Below are 20830 nucleotides of genomic sequence, written 5' to 3' on the forward strand. Positions count from 1 at the left end.
TGGGGAGTGGGGCGAGATGGCTGCCGCAGTTCTGGGCATCATGGCCACACTCAACCCCAGCAAGACGGGATGTCACGGATGAAGGGGAGGGGGACCGTAGGTGTCTGAGCCAGGAGACAAGTTCTCCAGCTCTAAAGGCACCAGCTGACTTGCAGGAGACTTCCTAGAAAGCAGAGAGTGTGTGTATACACATGTACGTGCATGTACATACAGTCACACACATGTATGTACATGCATATACACGCGTACCGGTATCTCAGTGTGGTTCTGGAAGAGGAGAGCCATTGATAGCAGGTAAATATGGAATGTAAACCCTGCAGTTATTTTGTCTGAGATCAGACCTTGGTTTTTCTACTTTCTGTGTGACCCTGGACAGGTCCCTTAAGTACTCTGTGCGTCAGAGTCTTCATCTCCAGGGATGTCTGCAAGATTGATGCTGTGTCGAGGTAGCATTTGGGGCTCCTGGAGGATAAGGCTTTGATGCCGCAGACATTCATGGGAGATACTGCTGGGCGTGAAGCCACGCGGGACACGTCGCGGCATGCCATGGACGTGGCTGCCTTTTGAGACCAGTCACATCTTCCTCAGAGTCTGTGCTCTGTGGAGCCGGCCTCCAGCTCTGTCTGGACTTTGCTGTTGGGGGCACTCAGGGTGTCTCAGTAGTTCCTCGGTCCCTGCTCAAAGGCTGGCTACTCTGATAATGCCTTTTTGATGTGTTGACACCCTCCCCCTACCCAGGTACGTGAGCGTGTCATTGTATGTCTCACGGTGCCTCCCGATTCTGTGTAGTGGTGCGGTTGAGCATGGTGGGAGGCATTTGGGAGCAACACCGTGACACTTGCTCTGTTTAATGGGAATGGTTCTTAAGGGCACAGTAGGTTGAAGGCCCTTAAGCTGGGTTTATTCTTTCTTTGTGTTTGCACCTTCATCTTCTGTGCACAGTTGATCTCTTAGCTGGTTAAAAGTGTATGCTTGCCCAGAACACATCTAGTGAAGCCCCTCTTTGAATGGCGGTGGGGTCTTCCCTTCTGACAACTGACAGAGCAAGACAGACTGGCCGCCCTATGACCACAGCTTCCGTGGAGCCAGGCAGTGCTCCACGTGGCCACTATTTACGATTCAGCCCACAGGAGTGTCGCCAGGAACACTCCCTGAAATACTTAGTGTTCTTGAAATGCCCAAGATATTTTTTTCTGTGTTCACTTATCCATTTGGAATCTTCCAGCATCCAGAGATGCTCTTGCGGGTGCAGTCCCTTTTTATACCTCGTACAGACAACAAGGGAAATTGGTTTATGGCATTCAGCGGCCTTTGGAGAAAACAAGACCGAGGTCAGAGTGACCCCTGGGCTGCACCATCAGTAGTTCTGTGGTTTGGAATGTGTACAACAGTGAGAAATCTGAACCCAGAGCGTAGCAGGCAAAGGGGTCTTTAGTAATTATGTAGCTCGGTGACTGTTCCTTGCCCTTTGCTCTTGCTGGGTGGGCCTGGACTTAAGTTATGAGTTCAAATTCTAGGCTGAAGATTTGTTTCTATAGTAGACACGCTAATCTTAGCTGCTGTTCTGGGAAGTGCCTCCCACATCCCCCCAGGGAGGGCTGTGTTTGTCAAGTGTCAGGGCAGTGGATGTTCCTGTGACTGCTGAGGGACCTCTTTTTCCTCTGGGCCTGGGGAACCCTAGGAATACATTTTGTGGGTGTCTAGTCAGTCCCGCTCCCTTTGCAGACAGGCGGCCCTGCAGCTGGCAGACCCTCCGGGCAGGTGGGAAGTGGCTGCCCTGCCAGGGCTGCCCGCGGGAGGGCTCCCAGGAGCGCCCACCCAGCAGCAAGCGAGGCGCGTTCCTACACACCCCGGACTCTCTGTTTCCACACGTAGACGGGATTGCGCCAGGGCTAGGGGAGCAGGTGTGGCCCAGATTAATCCTTCAAAGCCTCTGGTGATTTAAACTTTAATCACTCCAATAGACACAGAATAATCCTTGGAAAACAGTTCGGCATTATCTTGGAAAGTTGATCTCATGGAGACCCCCCCGGCCAACAGTGTGATTCCTAAATATATTCCTGACATGGGGGAATCGTAGAAAAAATGTTAAGTGAAAAAATAAAGTGCCAGGTGACTAGACGTTATGTAATTCTGGTTAAGCTCAGAACTATGCGAAATCAATGGGATATTATTAGGGATACGTATGTGTGTGATAAAACTGTATTTTAGCCATAGCTGGGGTAAGAGAATGAGAAACATGACACTGGAGCTACTGATGCCCTGGGACAGGGAGGGGTGTGACGCGGGGAGACAGGACGCAGCCCGGGGAGGGACGCAAGCCTCCCTAGTGGTCCCGTTGCAGCTCTCGAGTGTGGTGGGTACCGGTATTCCCTGTATTGTGATGAAGCTTCAATGATTTAAATACTTGTCACATATATTGTTTACATTATGCTGGAGGAAGAAAAAAGTCTAGATTCTGTTCTGGAGGTAGCTTCTCACAAACTGTTGTTGTCACTAGCTCCATTGTCCCTTTTGTTATGGGATGGTAAATCATGCTGACGGGGCAAAACCACGAGATACCACTTCACACCCGTTGGGGACAGCTCTTGGCAAAAATGTGGAAAACAGGTGTTATTGAGGATGTGCATTGCTGGTGGGACCGTAACATGGTGCAGCCACTGTGGAAGTAGGATGGTGGCTCCTCAAACAAATTAATCATAGAATCACTATAGGGGTCAGCAATTCCATTTGTGGATATGTACCCAAAATTATTGAAGCTGGGACTTGAACAGATATTTGCACACCCGTGGCCATGGCCGCATTCTTCACAACAGCCCGAAGGTGGAACCACCCAGATGTGCATCAGCAGGTGAGTGGAGGAACACAATGTGGTCCACACCCACAGAGGGCTTTAGTTCAGCCATAAAGGAAAGAAATTCTGACTCCTGCCACAATATGGATGCACCTTGAAGACATTATGCTAAGTGAGATAAACTGGTGACGAAAGGACAGATATCGTATGATTCCATTTATATGACATATCTAGAATACGCAAGTTCGTAAAGCAGAATAGAGGCCACCAGGAACTTGATGACGGGGGGGGGGGGGGGACGGTAAGTTTCAGTTTGAGAAGATGGAAAAGTTCTGGAAATAGGTAGTGGTGATGGTTACACAACATTGGGGATGTACTTAATGCCGTTGACTCGTACACTTTAAAATGGTAAATTTTATATGACATTAATATATATTTTACTGCAATTAAAAAACTCCCATACTAGTGGCATCTAGGGTCTGCGGTGTGGGGTCCACCCTGTTCCTGGCACGTAGTTGGTGCTCCCAGTGCTTGGGGCTGACTGCTGGGCTGCCTGCCCGTGTGTCGTGCAGGTGTCAGTCCCCCCGCTAGGAGGCTGTGGCTGGGAGTGAGGAAAACTGTCTTCAGTTCACTTCCTCCATCCTTTGTCTCGTCTCCTGCCCTCGGAGTGCCGGTGGAGGACATCTGTCTTCAGTGCTGGTCGGGGCCCCGCCCCACAGCAGTCTTGCTCCATGCGCGGTCCCCTCCCAGCATGAGGCTGGCAAGGGCCCCGTGGCTGGAGGACAGTCGGGCTCCTTGACTGAGACCTGCAGGCAGAGTTCAGCTCATAGGGAAGGACACGGGGCAGTGACACTGAAGCTGCCATGTCTCCCGCCCAGAAAAATGGACAGGCAGACCCCTGCCCTGCTCACAGACAGTTCTCTGGGCAGGAGGCCACTCTGGAGCTCCTGCTGCATGATTTGTGCCTGCCCGAGTGGCAGCATCCCCTGCCCTGAGATGGCATATTAGGGAGTGAATGAATGAATGAACGAACAGATACTCCTCAAGTTGTCACAAGTGAGCTGTTTCCCATGAAAGCATGTGTGGCGGGTGTGGGGCAGGGGGCTTGAGCACATGGGGTGTCACAGCTCTTGGCCAGCTGCTGGGCTGATGTGTCGTGGGGGCCTGAAGCCCTGCAGCTAGAAATGGGACTCCCAGAAGTATTCAGAATCCAGCTACCAGAAACCTAAGTGATACCTGTCAAAATAATGCTGATTTCTGAAAGTGTCTTGGAAAATAACATGAATAAAAATAGCCCTTTTCTCCTGGGAGAGGGGAGGTGCTGCCATGCCAGGTCCCTGGCCCTCCCTTGTCTCACATGACTCCCTGGCTTCCTCTTCTCAGAGGTGTCTGGGTGCTCCGGGTCTGAGCCAGCTCCGCGGATAGGACGGAGGCTCAGCTGTGACACTCGCTGTGATCAGAGTTGTTCTGAAAAGGCAAAGTCTGTTTTAAAAGAATGGAATTCTGGCCCTGCAGACCAGAGTGCCTGGATTCAGTCCTCGTGCAGTTCTGGGGCGTTTTAAGACAGCAGGCCACTTGGGCCACTCCAGCCATCAAGTGATTTCCCATCAGCGCCTTCTGGGTGCAGGAAACACCCGCCAGGAAGCTTGGGAGCCCCGGGGCCTTTGTTACCTCTTTTACCTTTTCCCGGTTGAGCCATAAAATCTAAACTGCTTTGCATTATCAGGAGCAGGTTATTTAGGGTTGTGTTTATTGGCATCAGTGTTCATTAAATTTATGTTGGGTGCAGCAACATAGGCATATTCCATACAACTTTCAAGTAGGAAAGTTATTTAAGAAGCAACAAAATGAAGATACCTTGTTTTTCTCACCCCCAGAGAGCACTGAGTGTGGTGCACAGGCCGGGAAGGATGCAGTAGAGGACTGGAGTGCAGGGTGTTGCCGGGGGCGGGGCAGGCCCTGGAGAGAGGTGGCAAATCCTGGCACACCCAGGTTCTGTGCTCAGGATTTACAGGTTGAATGAATGATGGTCAAGAGGTACTTAGCTTCTGTTTTGCTTTTGAAATTATACATTTCCTTGCCTACCTTGGACACAGCATGGAAATGTGGTGTGTTCCTGGCATGACTTTGCTATAAATCGTCTCATTTTAATATTTTCAACAACTGCTAATGAGCTATCGTTTACTCTCTTTGAGGAATGAAGAGCACCAAGGCTAGGATAGGCAACTCGTCCAGGGTCACGGTCATTAAAAAGCCAGAGTTCCAGCCGGGATCATGGGGACTCTAAAACCCATCTCATTCCCATTATATTCACTGTCTCTTGGAGTAAAAACCTTCCCCAAAATGAGATGCTGTCTTAGTCCTGCAACTGCCTGTATGAGTCAGCACTGTCCAGAGAAAGGGACCGAACAGGGGCTGTGCTCTGTGTGTGTGTGACAGAGAGAGAGAGGGGGTGGGCGGCGCACAAGAGAGAGAGACTTATTTTAAGGAACGGGTCATGTGATTGTAGGGGCTGGTGAATCCGGAATCCGCAGGGTAGGTCGGCAGGCTGGAGACCGGGGAAGGCTGCAGTCTGGGTGTGAAGGTGGGCGGAATTCCCTCTTGGGGAAGGTGGGCGCCAGCCTTTGTTCTATCAACTGATGGGACGAGGCCACCTCCAGAGGGGAGGCTAATCTGCTTTACTCAGTCTACTGATTTAACTGTTAATCACACCTAAACGTCTAGAATAACTGACCAGATCTTCACAGAATCACCTAGAATGATGTTTGACCAAATACCTGGGTACTGTGGTCTGGCCCAGTTGACAGTGGAATTAACTGTCTCACTGCCATCGGAGGAAGCAGTTTGATAAACCAAGCACAGAGAGGAGCCTGGGATGGGTATTTTGGGGTTTGATGCTACCGAGAGAGGTCAGGTCTTCAGAGAGGCAGGGAGACCCTCTCAGGCCTCACCTGCAGCCTCTGAGCCCCTTTCCTGTGCTGGGGACACCTAGGAATTGGTGCTGCGGACTCTTCCACCCCGCCCCACCCACGCCAGCCCCTGGGAGGGAGTCCCCAACCCCCTCCCTAAGTCAGTGGCATTTTTCCCCCTAGTGGCTCCCGCCTTCCAGGGAGGTGAGGGCTGAGCAGGTGGTGGGTGGGGATGTGGGATGTGTAGGTTCCCGGCCTGGCCTTGGTTCCCCCATTCAAGCCTTCTTTCACCCCAACTTTGTGGGAAATCACTTTTTTCCTCTTCAGCCTACCTTTTATTAATACCCAGCCTGTGTTTGTGCAAGAGCGTGGTCGTGTGTGTATAGGAGAAGAAACCATGAGCCACACGCAGGTTAGTTTTACATAAACTATTTTACTGACTCCTCACAGCGGGCCCTGCAGGCTCGGTGCTGGTCACCCCCACCTTGCAAGTGGAGAGCCAAGCAAGGCTCAGGGCGTGAGTCACTTCCCAGGTGCACCCCGCTAGCCGGGAGTCTACTCCAGGCCTCTGGCTTCAGCCCCGGGGCCCTGTCCACTCAGGCCCCCACGTCCCTGCAACTCTAAAGGCACTTCTTGCATAGCGTCCAGTCCGTTTCCCTGACGGTGGCTGCACACAGGTGGCATTGCCAGCTTGGGCACTTGGAGGAAGGAAGTGAGAAGCCTTTAAAAATCCTGCTCTGGGGAACAGTGTCATGGTAAAGGTCATTGAGGGCATGAAGAAAGGGACTTGCTGCCAGACTGCTTTGAGAGCGCGTCTCTGATTCATTTCCTTATTCATTCGTTACACAAATAATCACGTGTGACCCTGTGCTAGGTGCTGGGGAATATGAGGTCTCATGTTACATGTTGTATGTTAAGTGCTCTCATGTTAGAGCCGAGACTAGAAGGGGAGTCTGGCACATGCACGCAGGTGTTCTCTGTGCTCGCCCCCCTCCCTCTCCCTCCCTTCCCCCTCCCTCTCCCTCCCTTCCCCCTCCCTTCCCCTCTTTCTCTCTCTCCCTCCCTCCCTCCCTCCCTTCCCCTCTTTCTCTCTATCCCTCCCTCCCTCCCTTCCCCTCTTTCTCTCCCCCCCCCCCCCCCCCCCCCCCCGTCTCTCTCACACAGAATATGTGGGATGTATAACTGAAGGCCCTGACCTGGTCTACAGTGTTGGGAGGGGGTTCCTGGGGGGGGGACCCCGAAGCTGGTATCTCAAGGGTGAGCTGGCACTGTCCAGGCCTAAAGGCAGGGAACAGCATCCAGGGCCAAGAGGGACAGCTACACAGAGACCTCGAAGCCGGAAGTTTGCTGAACATTAGGGCAGTAGCAGAAGGCCAAGGTCATGCAGACAGCCAGAGCGTATGCTTATTTCACTGAAGGTGGGGAAGAACAAATGTTTACCTTGTTGAGAAGGACAATTAGAATTGGATCTTTGGTGTCTTCCGAACTGTGGGTTGCTACCTGTGAGTGGACCATGAACTCAGTTTGTTGAGTTGCAATCAGCATTCAAAAAAAGAGTAGAGAAAAATAGAGAAAGAGGGCGTTGCACGTAGTGAGGGTTCCTGGAGAGGTACCCGTGCGCCAGACCAACCAAGAGCCGGGTGTGATTTTAGGCAGGAGAACGATGTGATCGGCTCTGTATTCTACGGAGTTCACTGAGCAACTCTGCCCGGTGGATCGGAAGGGACAGACGGGAAATGGAGAGGCTAGTCGGGAGACAGCTACAGGAAGGTGGGTGAGGATTGGGGTGGCCACACCAGGGAGGCAGAGCCTATCAGTAACCCTTGTACAGACTTTGTGACCGAACATCCCAGAAATGGGCCCATTCTCTGCTGCCCACTCCCTGGTTGAGCCTTTAAGAGACCCAGCGGTACAGTGAACAGCCAGGAGGCAAGTGCTTGTGGGCACCGTGGTAAAAAGTGGCTTCTCTTCCTTTGCAGTGCAAACCTCCAGGGAGCCTGGCTGGCTGGAAGGGACTCTGAATGGCAAGAGGGGGCTGATTCCACAGAACTACGTCAAGCTGCTGTAGCCCGGGCCTTTGGGAGCCCCGCTGACCCTGGTGCCCAAGGACCTGCCTGGGTGTGGTGAGCTGCCTTCCTCCTCCCGGGCTGGACCCCAGCCCACCCACCTCCACTCTCGGGAATTACGAATCATGATCAGCACCAGGGGGCGGGGGGACGGGACACAATGCACAGAACTGCATAGATTTGTGCAGCAGGCGAGGAACATCAGGATTAGCAGGATGGACTCTTCATATGTCAAGCATCAGGACTTGTGATTTTTAATTAACCAGCCTATAGGCAGTCACACTGCCAGACCTCCCGTCTCCGCCCGCTCCCGAGCACCTGCTGCTGAGATCTAAAGGGAACTGTACTTCCTCGCAGTGTTACGTTCACGGGGTGCACGCTTGGCTCTGGCGGCCGCTGCCGGGGGATGGTCTCTACCAGAGGGAAGCAGGGATGCTCCCTGCAAGCCTGCTCCTTCCTAGACGGCCGCCCTGGGGCCCCACGCACACGTGCCCGGGCAGAGCACACCGGCACATTTATAACAGGCTTCTTGTTGGTGCTCCTCACCTGTGTGCTGTTTTCCAAACACCACCTTTTTGCCTCAAGGTCTCTGTAAATGAAATAAAATGTAATTTACTATTTGAATTGTCTGTCCTAATATGGGGAAGCGATGGTGGAATTCATTCCCTCTGTAATGATTTGTGATCTGGCAGCCCGTGCATGGAAATTCATTTCCTTCTGGTGCCGGCACGCGCTCCAGGTGGGATCTGGTCACGGGGAGCCTTGAGTGTCCGCAGCGGGGTGCGCTCCTGGGGGCAGCGGCAGTGGCCGTCTCTGATGGGTGAGGTCCTGGAGGCTCCTCCGGCCAGCTGCACGGGGCTTGGGGCTTTGTCCCCAGTGGTCCCCTAGGCCGGCCCTGCCAGGTAGCTTCCCTGCGTACCTGTCTCCTCCACACCACCTGACACGCACCTCTGTCTGCAGGCCTGGGAGCTAATCTCTCCATCTGACTAGTTTGCAGGAGGCTGGGGGGCTGGCACCGGGGCACATAGGCCTGTCCTGCAGGACCGCAGCCCTGGCCCTGCTCTCTCCCGCCTTGCCTGAGGCTGATGGCCACCCCCAGCGTGGACAGGCCCTGCTCTGGGGCGTCCTCGTTCTCAGCCTCTGACTCAGGGCACGGGCTCAACTGACCTCATCGGGGAGGAGGGGACTCCCTTGGAATGCCGAGCTTCGCTTCAGTGGCTGGAGGATTCGGACACCAGCCTCACGCCAGAGGCTGCCCTGGCCTGGCATGTCTCGCCCCCACGGGAGGTTCCTGGACCTGTCAGACTCCTCTCAAGAATTTACCAAAAGGAGGATGTGTCTGTTGCCTCTTCCCCAGATGAACTGATTCAAGAACTTGCTGGTTAGCAGCTTTGAAGTCACCTTAGGTGGACCCTGTGAGGGTGTGGAGTTCGGGCTCATGTGTGCATGCGGGAATGTGCCTGTTGGAAAGTGTCTGTGTTGTAAATAAAAATGATAGTTTCAATGCAACATAATGGAAATACTGAACCGTGGGCCCCGTGGAGGGTACTGAGACTGCTGAGGAGCCCAGGGCCGCCTCCTACAGCCGCACGGGCCAGCTGGGCCCTGCAGCCGGGTGGCAGAACCTGCAGACTCTTGTTCCTGAGCTATCCTTTCTTGCCCCTGCTCGCTGCTTGGGGTGTAGAAGGGAAAATTGGCTTGTGGGAAGAGGGTGCTGGGGTGTCCCACTTCGATGAAACCCATCTGAAGGAAAGGCAACCTACCAGGCAGTCGGGGTGGGCACAGGTTGGCACTGGGATTGGTTTCCTGGCAGTGTTCCTGATTGCTGTATCCCCCGGGGCATTACAAATAAAGACCCACTGCACCAGGACTGGATTTATTGGCTTGAGCAACATTAACGTCGTTCACAGTGAGGTGCACCCAACCCAGCGTTGTCCCAATGTGCTTTTACTGCCACTTGGTTAAGGAAGTCACAGCTCAGTCTGCTAACCCGTGGAGGCTCCTGCCTCCTAAGAAGGAAATGATACCCACAGGTTTGGGGTTGACACGACCTAATAGGAGTAGTGCGCCTAGTACGTGGTGCAGTGTGCTCCCTTGGTTGTCCTGCTGTGATTGTGACTTGCACCTGTGCCAGCAGGCCATTGTGTTCTATGGGATGGCAGTGGGACACTAGTGAAACCACAACAGTGTGGCTGTAAAGGTGCCCAAAGCCCCAAAAGCTGCAGACCCTCCTGTGGTTCCCCGGGGGAGGACAGAGGGGGGCCAGGGCTGCTTCCCTCCGAGAACGTGACCTGTGAGCGCCAGAGGGGCCAGGCTGGCCAAGGCCTCTGGCAAGGAGCCTTCCCTCGAGCGTGGCCCAAAATATACTTAGTAACGGGATCATGAGGTGTTTTCTTATATTGGTGGATGAAGAAATGAGGTGTGTGTTTGCTCTTTTTGCCGGAGGGGTGCGGTTGGCCCTGAACCTCTGCTGAAGGCTGCAGCCTGTGTTCACTCCGAGGCATGGTGGTGGCTTCGGGCAAAAAGTGCACTTAGACTTGGTGTTTCTTGTTTACAGCTGGGGTGTGGGGCCTGCAACTGGTGGGGTCACCCTGGGCCTTTCCCGGCAGCCGCTGCACCTGTGATAGGACATGCCAGGTGAGAACAGGGCCGAAGGCTTGTGCGGCTGCAGCGCCAGCTGCTTCTGTGGCAGAGCATCTGCAGGTGGAGGAGCGGGAGGGGAGCGTGTCTGTGCTGTGCCACTCGTGGATGCTTCATTTGTTCCTTACAGTGACCGAGAGCCAGGAGGAACGATCCTGTTTTATAGATGAGAAAACGGAGCAGAGCACTTGCTCGGGGTCCGTAACTAGCCCTGTGCTCTCCCTGCTGTGCCGCCAGGGCTCCGGGGCTGTTGTCGGGTTGAATTGTTCTCTGCCCCCCAAATTCATACGTTGAAGTCCTAACCCCAGGACCTCAGGATGTGGCTCGCTGTGGATGTAACCGGCGTTAAGATGAGCACAGTAGGGTGGGCCTAACCCAGTGTGACTGATGTCCTTAGAACAGGGCAGTCTGGACACTGAGGCAGACACGGAGGAAAGACGACGTGGAGAGACACGGTGAGAAGGCAGCGTCTCCAAGCCGAGCAGAGAGGCCCGGAGCGGATCGGTCCCCACGGCCCCGAGGAACAGCCACCCCTGCTGGCACCCGGATCTTGGCCTTCCAGCCTCCAGACGGGGAGGACACAGGTTTCTGTCGTTCAGGCCACTGGGTTTGCGGTAGGTACTTTGTTAATAACTCTAGGAAACGAATACAGTGGCTAACAGTGCATCTTCTGTGTTTAACAACAACCTGTTTTGAGATCCTACTTTCACTGTGTTGTGCCTTGGTGACCTCAGATAAGTGACTGGACTTCCTTATGCTTCAGTTTCCTTCTGTGATGTGGAAAGAGTAGGACCAGCCTCGTTGGCATGTTGTGACAGTTAAATGGGAGTGAACCGAAGTGCTTGAAGGGTGCACGGCAGGAAATCGGGGCTTAGTGAAGGGAGGGGACAGGAGGGAGTGGCAGGGTCCTGTGGTGCAAGTCTCTGTGGCCCTTCTTATCTCTTAGCCTCCCCCTGCTTCCTGCCAGCGTCTCTTCTCCAAAGTCTGTTCCCTGCTGTCATCCTTTGCCAGGTGCTGTTCGGCCCCTCCCCCGCTTCCCAAGGGCATCCTCCACCTCCTTAACTTGCGATCGTCTTCCTTCCCCATTCACTGCCAGGTACGGTGCCTCTTGCCTTCTTGATGGTTCTCCCTTCAAGTCTCTCGAAGCCAGTCTGGCCATTCCTTCCTTGGCCACATGATTTCCATGACTTCTTGAATCTTCTTGAGCCCTGCAACTTTCTTTCCTCTCTCCTATCTGAGGATGTCATTCTGGGGATGTGTCCTCAAGCAGCTTTCCTGCTCCTCACTCTGCAAATGCCGTCGCACATGCCTGTCAGCACGCTTCCTCCTTGACTGGCCTGGGTGGTGATTGATGGCTTCCCTCCGTTGGGCAACCGCCTCATTCTCCTCATGCTTTAATGTCTGGCTAAAAGTAACTCCGTCTACTGGTTAGAAGAACACGCTGGAGAATACTTTCTGATGATAAGCTTGATTCTGTTTTTGGCTCATTCAAGAGCCTGCACTTTGAACTTGGGCAGTGAATGCATGCAATGGGATACATGTAGGCAGCTTAGGGCCACGTGTTGGGGTCTGGATCCTCCTTCCTTGGAGGGTCAGCCACTGAGGAAACACTGCAAAGCGGAGCAACTTGCATGATGGGAGCAGCACAACAAGACCCAGCTTAAGCCAGTTTTCATAGCAGCTAGGCTCCTCCTTCCGTTGGGCTGGGCCAGGGCATGAAGATCCATAGAAATGGGGTTTTCAGACTGGGGAAAACTCAGAACCCCCTGTCTTAGCAACTCACATTCTAGGGAAAAATACCTGAGGAATTGCAAATGGTAGACTGATTTAATTATCCCAGTCTTTCACCCTTCCCTGGATCTGTGCCCTTTGGTAGGGCCCTTTCAGCTTGACTCAGGGCTTGACCTTACTTACAACTTGGTTTGGCCAATGGGCCAGGAGCAAACTTGATGCAATCAGAGGCTTGGGAAGTGTCCTATACCTTTCCACTGTACTTTTTAGAGCCCTAGCTCTGCCATGAAAATAAGCCCGGGCTAGCCAGCTGGAGGACAGTGGCAGGCTGACAACAGCCCTACAGCCCCCACCCCCCAGCCCCCAGCCTGCTCAGACCCGTGGAGAAATAATAAATGGTGACTGATCTAAACTGCTAAGTTTTGGGGAGTTATGCAGCTGCTAACTTGCCTGCTACGCTGCCCCACTGTTCACTTTGCTTTGGACACAGTCTTGATCCATGCTGAACATTGAGATCATGTCTTAATCTTCCCTTATCCAATGTTGTTTGGGAAGCCGATGTTTTATTTCCAGGAAAATTGCTACACTAGCAATTGGATGTCTTGAAATTAAAGTGCTAGAGATACTTGCAATCAAGTCATTTTAATCTGCATACACTTGCACAGTCTATCAAAAAGTATGTTAGAGCTGACTTTTACATAAAGGGACAATGTTTTCTATTTGTTTGGTGGGTATTCAGCATACAGAAGCCAACAAACCCCTAACTATAGAGGCGTCACGAGGCCTGAGTTGTACTGCTGTAGCGTCAGCGGCTGGCTGTCTCCGTGGCAGAGACTTAGTTCTTAGCTAATGATTCCTAAATGTGTAGCTGAATTCTTTGGGCCTGAGAACACTCTTAGAAATTCTTAGAAATAAGGTCATGCTTGACCCAAGAACCAGCCTGCTCGATTCAGAAAGGGCACCCACATTAGCCAAGGGTACACCCTGGTAGGGCCTCCCGCCAACCTCAGCGTGCTCACAGCCCAACATGGCTTTTGTCTCCAGTGAGGGGCTCTGTATGAAAAGCCCTGCTCCCTGGCAGGTCAAATTTCTTAAATTTTTAAATACAAAATTGCTTTCATTTATAGATGTTTTACCGCCCCCCCCCCCCAAAAAAAAAGTAAGTTGTGCCCACAACTCTCTACCGAAGCTGTGGTTCAATGGCTATGCCGGGTTCCAGAAATATCTCTATTGTGTTAAAGTTGGATTCGTTGAACTATCCAATAGCCTTCTCTTTCTGAAAGCAAATAATTTGAACAATCACCAGTTAAGTGAAACATTAAACATGTGCTGCACTTGAATTTATCTTGTGGGAAATCAATGTTTTCTATTTAAAAACGAGCTGGCAATTGCGTACTGCTCTCCCGTGGTCCCTGTGAGTGAGTGGAGTCCGGGGGAGAGGCCCGGGAGGAGTGTGAGAAGCTTTGTCGCAGCCAGTGGGGATCTGAGCCTCCTGCCAGCCCAAGGGACGTGGGGGTGAGAGGACGAGACCACGCAGACGAAGAGCCTTGGGGCAAGATGGGGCTCTGGGGACATGAGTCCCAAGTCTGCAGAATGAACATGTTTTCTTGCAGTTGTGAAGATAAATGAGGCAATGTACATATGGTGTTTAGCAGCTACATGGTAGCAAGTTATTCTTATTAAATTGGTTGTTAAATTTTCGTGAGCCAACTATTAGAAACAGTATTAGAGACAAGGTATCGCATCAGTCCCAAAAGAGCAGAATTAACGTGGCTACCACAGGCTTCTTCCTAACGGGGTGGGGGTGGGGGAAACACCGCTGTTACTCCATCTTGGATGTAGGCAGAAGCGCATGTGAGGATTTGGAAGGGCACAAAATCCAGGTGTACCTCTAGACATTCAAATGAACTGTCTCCAAAACAACAGGTGATTAAAGTAAAGGATTTATTGTAATTTGCTTACAGTCCTTTGCAAAGACAGACATATGTTTTTGCATAAAGATATAAATTGCTTCATTTTGAACTAATTTAGTGTTTTTTTAATTATATGAAGTTTTGGTGAATTATGAATTGTACCAAACCAAGATTTTTTTTTTAAGAGCAATATGGTACAAAAATAAGAGCAGACAGACAGTTTGGACTGGGACAGGCATTCAACAGTGAATTCAGAATATGGCTTGGCTGTTTTAATCAAGCAAAGTTACCAGGAGACACACGGAGAGCCAGTAACTTTGTTAATACAAAAAGCTGATGCAGACCGTCTCCATCCCAAACCTGGTTAAGTCAGAACTCCCATTTTATAAAAAAAGTCTGAACTAAAAACTGCTGTTGCAAGCCATTTCTTTTCCAGAAACTCCCAGTCTGCACGCTGTGTATTTATCACCTTCTAAGTGTGGCTTTCATATTGCTGTGCATGTAAGTTGACTGTATTTAAAGATCTGCCTATAAATTAAATTCCTGAAATTGCAAATTATGTAAGAAAAACTCCTCCCTCTGGGTGCAGCTTTCACAGGCCCCCTGCATAAGGCAGGTGTCTTCTGAAAGACACGGTAATGTTGCCTGCATGGTGAACCCTGGAAACCAGCGAGCGCTGGCTACCTTCTCCTGGCCTTGGGCTGCTCTAGCTGCAGCTTTTAGGTTTGGGAAAATAATACGATTTCACTGAGTACCTGATGATTATCAGCACTTTTAAAAGGGTAATTTGGCCTCTATTCAAAGTAGTTTATTTAGTGCAGTCATGTTGTTAGTTTCCCCAGAGATATATACGGTTTTGACTTGGGGTAAGAGAAAAGCCATAAATTGCATTAGTGCCCAACAGATTAATGAATTAAAAATTTTAGTGCCACTTTCTTGCTTACATGATCTCTAGTTTTTTATTTCTCCGAAACTGTTTATGTATAAAATTTAATTTTAAAACCTACCTTTTAAAAATCTAAAAACCCTTTAGCTCCCAGTCTCCACGCCATTCAGAGTGAACCTCGCCAAGACGGATCGTCCCAGAGCATCCTGCTACGATACACGTGTTCCCACGACCGGTTTCCAGGAGTGCAGAACCCCTTTCGGACATCGGAAGGAAATAGCTGACCTCTGACAGAGAGTAGTGTGGAATTTTTTTTTTTTTTTTTTTTGCCACAGGAGAAAATCTGCTTTTCTGAAATGGGAGGAGAATGTGCTGTCTGAGCTGGCGAGTTCCCGGTCCCCCTCTCCCAGCGCTGCGTCTGCTTCTGGAGGGAAAAGGGGAAACAGGCCGCTTTGCTAAAGCCGCAGCACTCCCCGGACCTCCTCTCTCACGTGTGGCATCGAATGACACCTTCAGGGAGCTGCAGCCACCCTGCAGCTTGTCATTCCCCGGAGCAGGACGAAGCAGAAGCCAGAAAACGTGGTGCTCGAGTCCCCCAAACGCCCCAGGCAGGAGACCAAGAACAAAACAGAAAGTACAGAAAAAGTAGAAAAGCTTACAGACAACCAAAGAGGTTTAAGTGTGGTTATTTACAACAGAGACTGTAAAATGGTAAATTAGATATGAAGCTAAAAAAGGCACAGCTTTCCCTTTCTTAAATACACTGTAAACGGTTCATTATGCATGCAGAACATTTCACTTTTCAAAAAAAAAAAAATTTTACCTTGTTTAGACAAAGATAGTACTTAAATAGTCTCCAGCAAAATAGAATTCTTTCAAAAATACTTTCCCATTCATCCTATTAACCATTAAAGTTTTTTTTTTTTTGTATGTGTCTCATTTACAAAAGTTCCTTATATCTTATTTCAGGTCCTTCACAATTTATACATACAGTAATGTACAGCACAGCAAAAGACTGCAAAAAATTATTTGTAAAGCCAACACAATAGATACTAGAAATCGAAACCAAGGCATTTTGTTTTAACATCTTATCCATTCTAATTAAATAATAAATGGACGCTAACGAGTGTGTATACCAGTGATGCAGAAGTCATGGGCGAACTAGAGCCCTGGAGGAGGCCACTGTCCCCCGCCACGTGTTCTGTTATTACACAACAGGAATTTTTTTTTTGTGGTTTTTTTTTTTAAATAACAAAAGAATATTAATGCCCCATATTGACTATACGTTTTATGTGCAAACCAAGGGTAAGCTTTAAAAAGTTCGTTAGTCCTTGAACCCTTTTAAAACAAGCGAACGATACCAGAAACTACATGGCATAGTTAAAACTTCCATCTGTTAAAATATCAAAATCAGAGAGTTATTGACTAGATATGGCTTTTCATCCAGAGGAACAGGAACATGTTTCTAAGCACTGGGGAGTGGAGAGGGAAGAATCCTTTCTGACTGCTCGGGTCTTGTCAAATCCACGTGACGAGACAGCTCTCCCGGCTCCAAACCCCTGACATGATTTTAAACTTGAGAAACCGCTGAACAAGTGGGAATCGACCATCACATGTTAAAAATCTGATTTCTTGGGTCCTTCGTGGGTGTGGAATAACACGGGGAAACTTAAGGCAAAGTTCTTCTGTGAAGACGTCTTCTGTCACTTCCTGTGAAAGTACAGCGGCTTGGCGTTCCCGGATTCCACCTTGGGCAGCTGGTCGCTGATGATCTCCACCAGCATGGCGGGGAACTCCACCTTCAGGGCCTGGGACTCTCGGAAGGTGTAGAAGCAAAATTCCAACAAGTCACTCACCAGCTGCAACACACAGACACAGAGGGGCCGTGACATGGGGGCCTCACTTCTGTCCCTGGACCCCTCGCGTCCTAACTCTGGTGTGAACTCAAAGAGCCACATTCAGGAAGCCCACCAGGAAGCTGTGTCCTAATTCATCTAGCTAAGTCCTCCGTCTTGGGAGAGGAAGAAGGGTGTTCGCGTCACCTGTCAGGGAATATGCCTGTCGTGCAAAACAGATTCAGCCAGCAGAGCCAGGGTGGTGGTTGAACACTGAATGTATCAGAGGCAACAGGGACAGTAACACTGTTAACAGGGCCTGGGTTGCTGAACTGCTCTAAAGGTGTGAACTGGTGTGTTGCTTTGCACAGTGGATACTGGTCACTGAGGGTGTCCACGTGGCAGATGCCCGGGAGGGCGAGGAGCAGCCACTCGCTGGCAGGTGTGTGGTGCCCCCAGCCAGGCCCTGCCAGTGGCCGAGAGGAAGGCCAGTGCGTCCTCACCTCCTTCCCTCCTTCTGGCTTCCTGCACTGGTGGGGAACAGACTGGGGCTCCTTGGCTGCTTGGCTGCTTTCTCTTTCAGGCTGATTCGAGAGCACGAAGGCAGCAAGGCCAAGTTCTGGGCTCTCCCTCCAGCCCATTTTCCCTACTCCATGACCCAAGAACCTTTCCTATCCCCTGGACCTGAACAACTCTTAATTCTGTTAAGTTGAAAAAACACAAAAACCATAAATGCTGTGCAGCATTACTGATTGTTATTCCATTTACATGGAACATGATTTCAAAGCAGAAAAAATGCACTCTAATTTTTCTTAATTCCAAACCCCACTATGGGAAGAATGACTTTTGTCACTTCCCAGTGCATTTGCAGTAGACAATATTAACATTACCTGCCATACAATATACTCTTAGCACAGTGAATCCGGTGAGATTGCTTCTGTCTGTGCCTGTGTCACACCCTCAGCCTGCAGGTTGATACTCCCCAACGCAGGTTCTAAGGACCGAGATTTAATAACTGCTCTGTACCCACAGGATGTTGGGGTCAAGGAAGCTGAGAAATAGCACACAGCACCATCCGCGGGGCACACAGGCATGCTCACTTTGTAAAAGCTATGGCTCAGTTTCCTTATCTGTTCAGTGGGGATAACAGCCTGTGAGCCTCTGAGTTATCTCAAAGGACAGAATGAGTGACCCAGTAAACTTCACCCACATGGAGCAAGTGCCGAACAGATGTCGATAATTCCTCAAGTTGTTGAGAAGTACTGCTGGGGCAAAACCTCTTTAATTCCATCCTTCCGCCATAAAACACCATTTTCCTCTGTGGGACTCAGTTTGCAAACCCTGCTCTGTGCCATCTTTGTGGCATTGGCCCTCAGGTCCCCCTGTGACAAAATGAGGATGGGGAGAACCTTGTTTTTTTGCCTTTCCAGGAATGGTATTAAGAAACCTGCTCTCCCCTTTCTATTAATGTCGTTTCTTACACGGCACGCCAGTGGCTGTCAAAGCTAAAGCTACTCTGTGGCTCCCCAGGTGTGGTGCCGCCTGCTGGGCACCCCGCCCTTCTATCGGGTGGCACAGCCCTGCGCACCCGCGGAGGTGCTCGGGACCAAGTGCACCCTGACCCCCGCAGTCGCTCCATGTGGCTGCCTGCAGGCCGGTGCAGATTTTTTTTTTCCTTTGAAAAAATTTTAACCCGAGGCGAGACATCTCAGTTTCTAGGCAGTATCAACCCCCCACTAGGATGACTCTGGCTGGTGGCCACACCTGTCACACTTCTAGAGTTGAGCCTTGCTCCTGTCCAGGGATAAAGGTTCCCTGTCCTCAGGCCACAGGGGGTGTGGGGAGGGCCAGGGTCCTTGATCCACGAGTCATCCTCATCCATCCCTCCAAGCCACCGAGCACCTGCCCTGAGCCGGGCACCGGGGAAACCGCAGCGACACAGCAAAGCCTGCTCCCGGGGTGTCTGCATACCTCCCTACTGAGCACAGACAACACACGAATTCAGGGCTGCCCGTGCCAGGCGGGGAGAGAGGGAAGGAGGTGCGTTCGAGCGAAGGGGCTCTCGGAGAAGGCAGGCTCAGCACACGGCCTCCTGCAGGAGGTGGGCTGCATGGCCATCACGTTACACAGCAGGCCCGGGGCCACGGAAGGGTCCCTATTTGCACACAGGTGACAGCAACACTGACATGTGCTAACGTGTTAAGAGACAAGGAACAGAGTAAGTGAGGCCCTGCACCCCTGTGAGCCTGTTACGGGGAGAGGGCCCAGGCCTTCTGGGTGCCTCTCTCCCTACACCTGCAACGCCTGCAGAAACGCGTCCTCAGCACTGAGCATCGCCTGAGAGATGCTGAGAGAGCAGACCAGGATGGAGAGAGGCCAGGGGCTCGGCTGTTTTTCCTCACAGGTTGTCTGGGGACAGGTGTCCCAGACACTACTCGCATATTAACCACCCACCTCTACAGGTCCCAGGGAAAGCAGCTCATTCCCAGTCATGAGCTGATATGCAGGGCTTGTGTTTACACCGCAGCGGGGTGGGGACCTGCCTGCAGAACGGGGGCCTGGTGTCAGAGCCAGCACATGGCGTGGGCCTGGCAGCCAGGGCTGAACCTTTGACTCTGTGAGCACGATATCACCTGGCAGAGGGGACGGTCACCAGCAACCATGCCCAGGAAAAGGCTCACCCTCTGCTGGGGCGGCTAGCATGCCATGGGGCCGGGTGTTCAGCAGGCCTCAGTAGAAGGTAGTGGCTGCCATAGAAGCCACCCTGCCCTGGCACAGGGCTGCAGACCTCAACCGTTGGCCACAACTGCAGCTGGTGATATCAGGGATCAGCTGTGAGAATGGAAGCCAGGTGGCCCCAGCCACTAGGTGAGACCATGAGCTGCTCTGGTCTGAGCTGCCCCCAAGCGCTCACGGACCTGCAGAGCCCGGGCCTGCTACAGCCAGTGGGCCCTCAGGGCAGGACCCGCAGATGCCTGGCCCTGAGCAGGTGATTCAGAGAGGGTAGAGCCACAGTACAGGGCACCATCCCTACTGGAAAAAACCAGGCACGTGAAGTGGGGAGCTATAGGAGGGCAGACCTTGAGTGGTAGGGACAAGGCCGTGAGAGATGGACGAGAGTCACATATCAAACAACGGGGTTACCAAGGGTGCTGACCAGCCACGACGGACCATCATTCATAAGCCACACTGCTGTGCTGCGGCAAAGCATCTAACAGCCCCCTCTGCATTTGCGTAAGCATCTGGGAACCACCCTGGCACGACGCGCTGGCGCACGCAGAGTACAGCAGCCGCGGCCCTCATGTGAGCCTAGAGCAGCCAGGAAACAAGGACACGAGAGGTACAAGGCACACACGTGTCCTCACGATGCCATCCCCAACCCCGGCGCTGGGGAGAGCCGGTGATTTACTTTGAACAGTGGGGAAAGACGACCTTTGCAAGTCAGTCAGTTTGGGATGACTGTGGATGGCTCTCTGGGGGACAATCCAGCACCTGCCTTGGACACTCACTTGGCACAGTTTTTAGCATCACTCTTTCCAGGTGATGTCAGCATCGGGTGGGCTGTTTCCCAGCTCTTCCCGGGCCCTGCCTGAAAGAATCCTGCCTCTCTTCTGACCTCACAGGGGACACTTCTGTCTAATTTACTTGGCAATTAGCGGTGGAGTCAGGTGACATCCCTTCTGCTTTTACCCTGTTGTTTACATCTCATTGTTTTAACTTTTCATATTCACGGGGTGCTCCTGGAGGCAGGAGCCCGGCTCTCCCCCGTCCCCACAGCTGGGAGCACCCACACCTGGACAGGCCCCTTGGCGCTGCCGCAGCCCTGAGGCTACAGGGACACAAAGCTACTGTCGCCGCGTTCTTGCTTCTGGGTTTCTCTGAGTTATTCCAAACTCCCAGTGCTCAGGAATAACTTACTTCAATAGTGGTTTTTTTTGTTTGTTTTTTAGGACAGCTTGTTGTCAGTTTTAATCAATGAACCAAAACAAAAACTAGGTGATTTAAATGAGCATCTTCATGTTAGTGGCACCAAGTAAAATACCATGAAACTCCATC

At 51.6% G+C, this 20830-nt stretch overlaps 2 protein-coding genes across 6 annotated transcripts in view; one reads left to right on the plus strand and one right to left on the minus strand.

The window, feature by feature from the left end:
- Positions 1-8393, plus strand: part of ARHGAP10 (Rho GTPase activating protein 10) — a 277640-nt gene extending 269247 nt beyond the window's left edge. For all 3 annotated transcript variants that reach the window (XM_045552099.1, XM_045552100.1, XM_045552101.1), the window contains one exon: positions 7683-8393. In XM_045552099.1, coding sequence (XP_045408055.1) covers positions 7683-7771 — 89 coding nt within the window. In that variant the 3' untranslated portion in view covers positions 7772-8393. The remainder of the gene's footprint in view (positions 1-7682) is intronic.
- Positions 7809-20830, minus strand: part of NR3C2 (nuclear receptor subfamily 3 group C member 2) — a 325725-nt gene continuing 312703 nt past the window's right edge. For 2 of the 3 annotated variants that reach the window (XM_045552095.1, XM_045552096.1), the window contains exon 9: positions 14068-16798. In XM_045552095.1, the coding sequence (XP_045408051.1) occupies positions 16643-16798 (156 nt within the window). In that variant the 3' untranslated portion in view covers positions 14068-16642. Of the gene's footprint in view, positions 8359-14067; positions 16799-20830 lie in introns of those variants that run through there. The other variant, XM_045552097.1, reaches the window with a different exon arrangement.

This window comes from Lemur catta, chromosome 5 (assembly GCF_020740605.2).
Source record: "Lemur catta isolate mLemCat1 chromosome 5, mLemCat1.pri, whole genome shotgun sequence".
NCBI classification, from domain to species: domain Eukaryota; kingdom Metazoa; phylum Chordata; class Mammalia; order Primates; family Lemuridae; genus Lemur; species Lemur catta.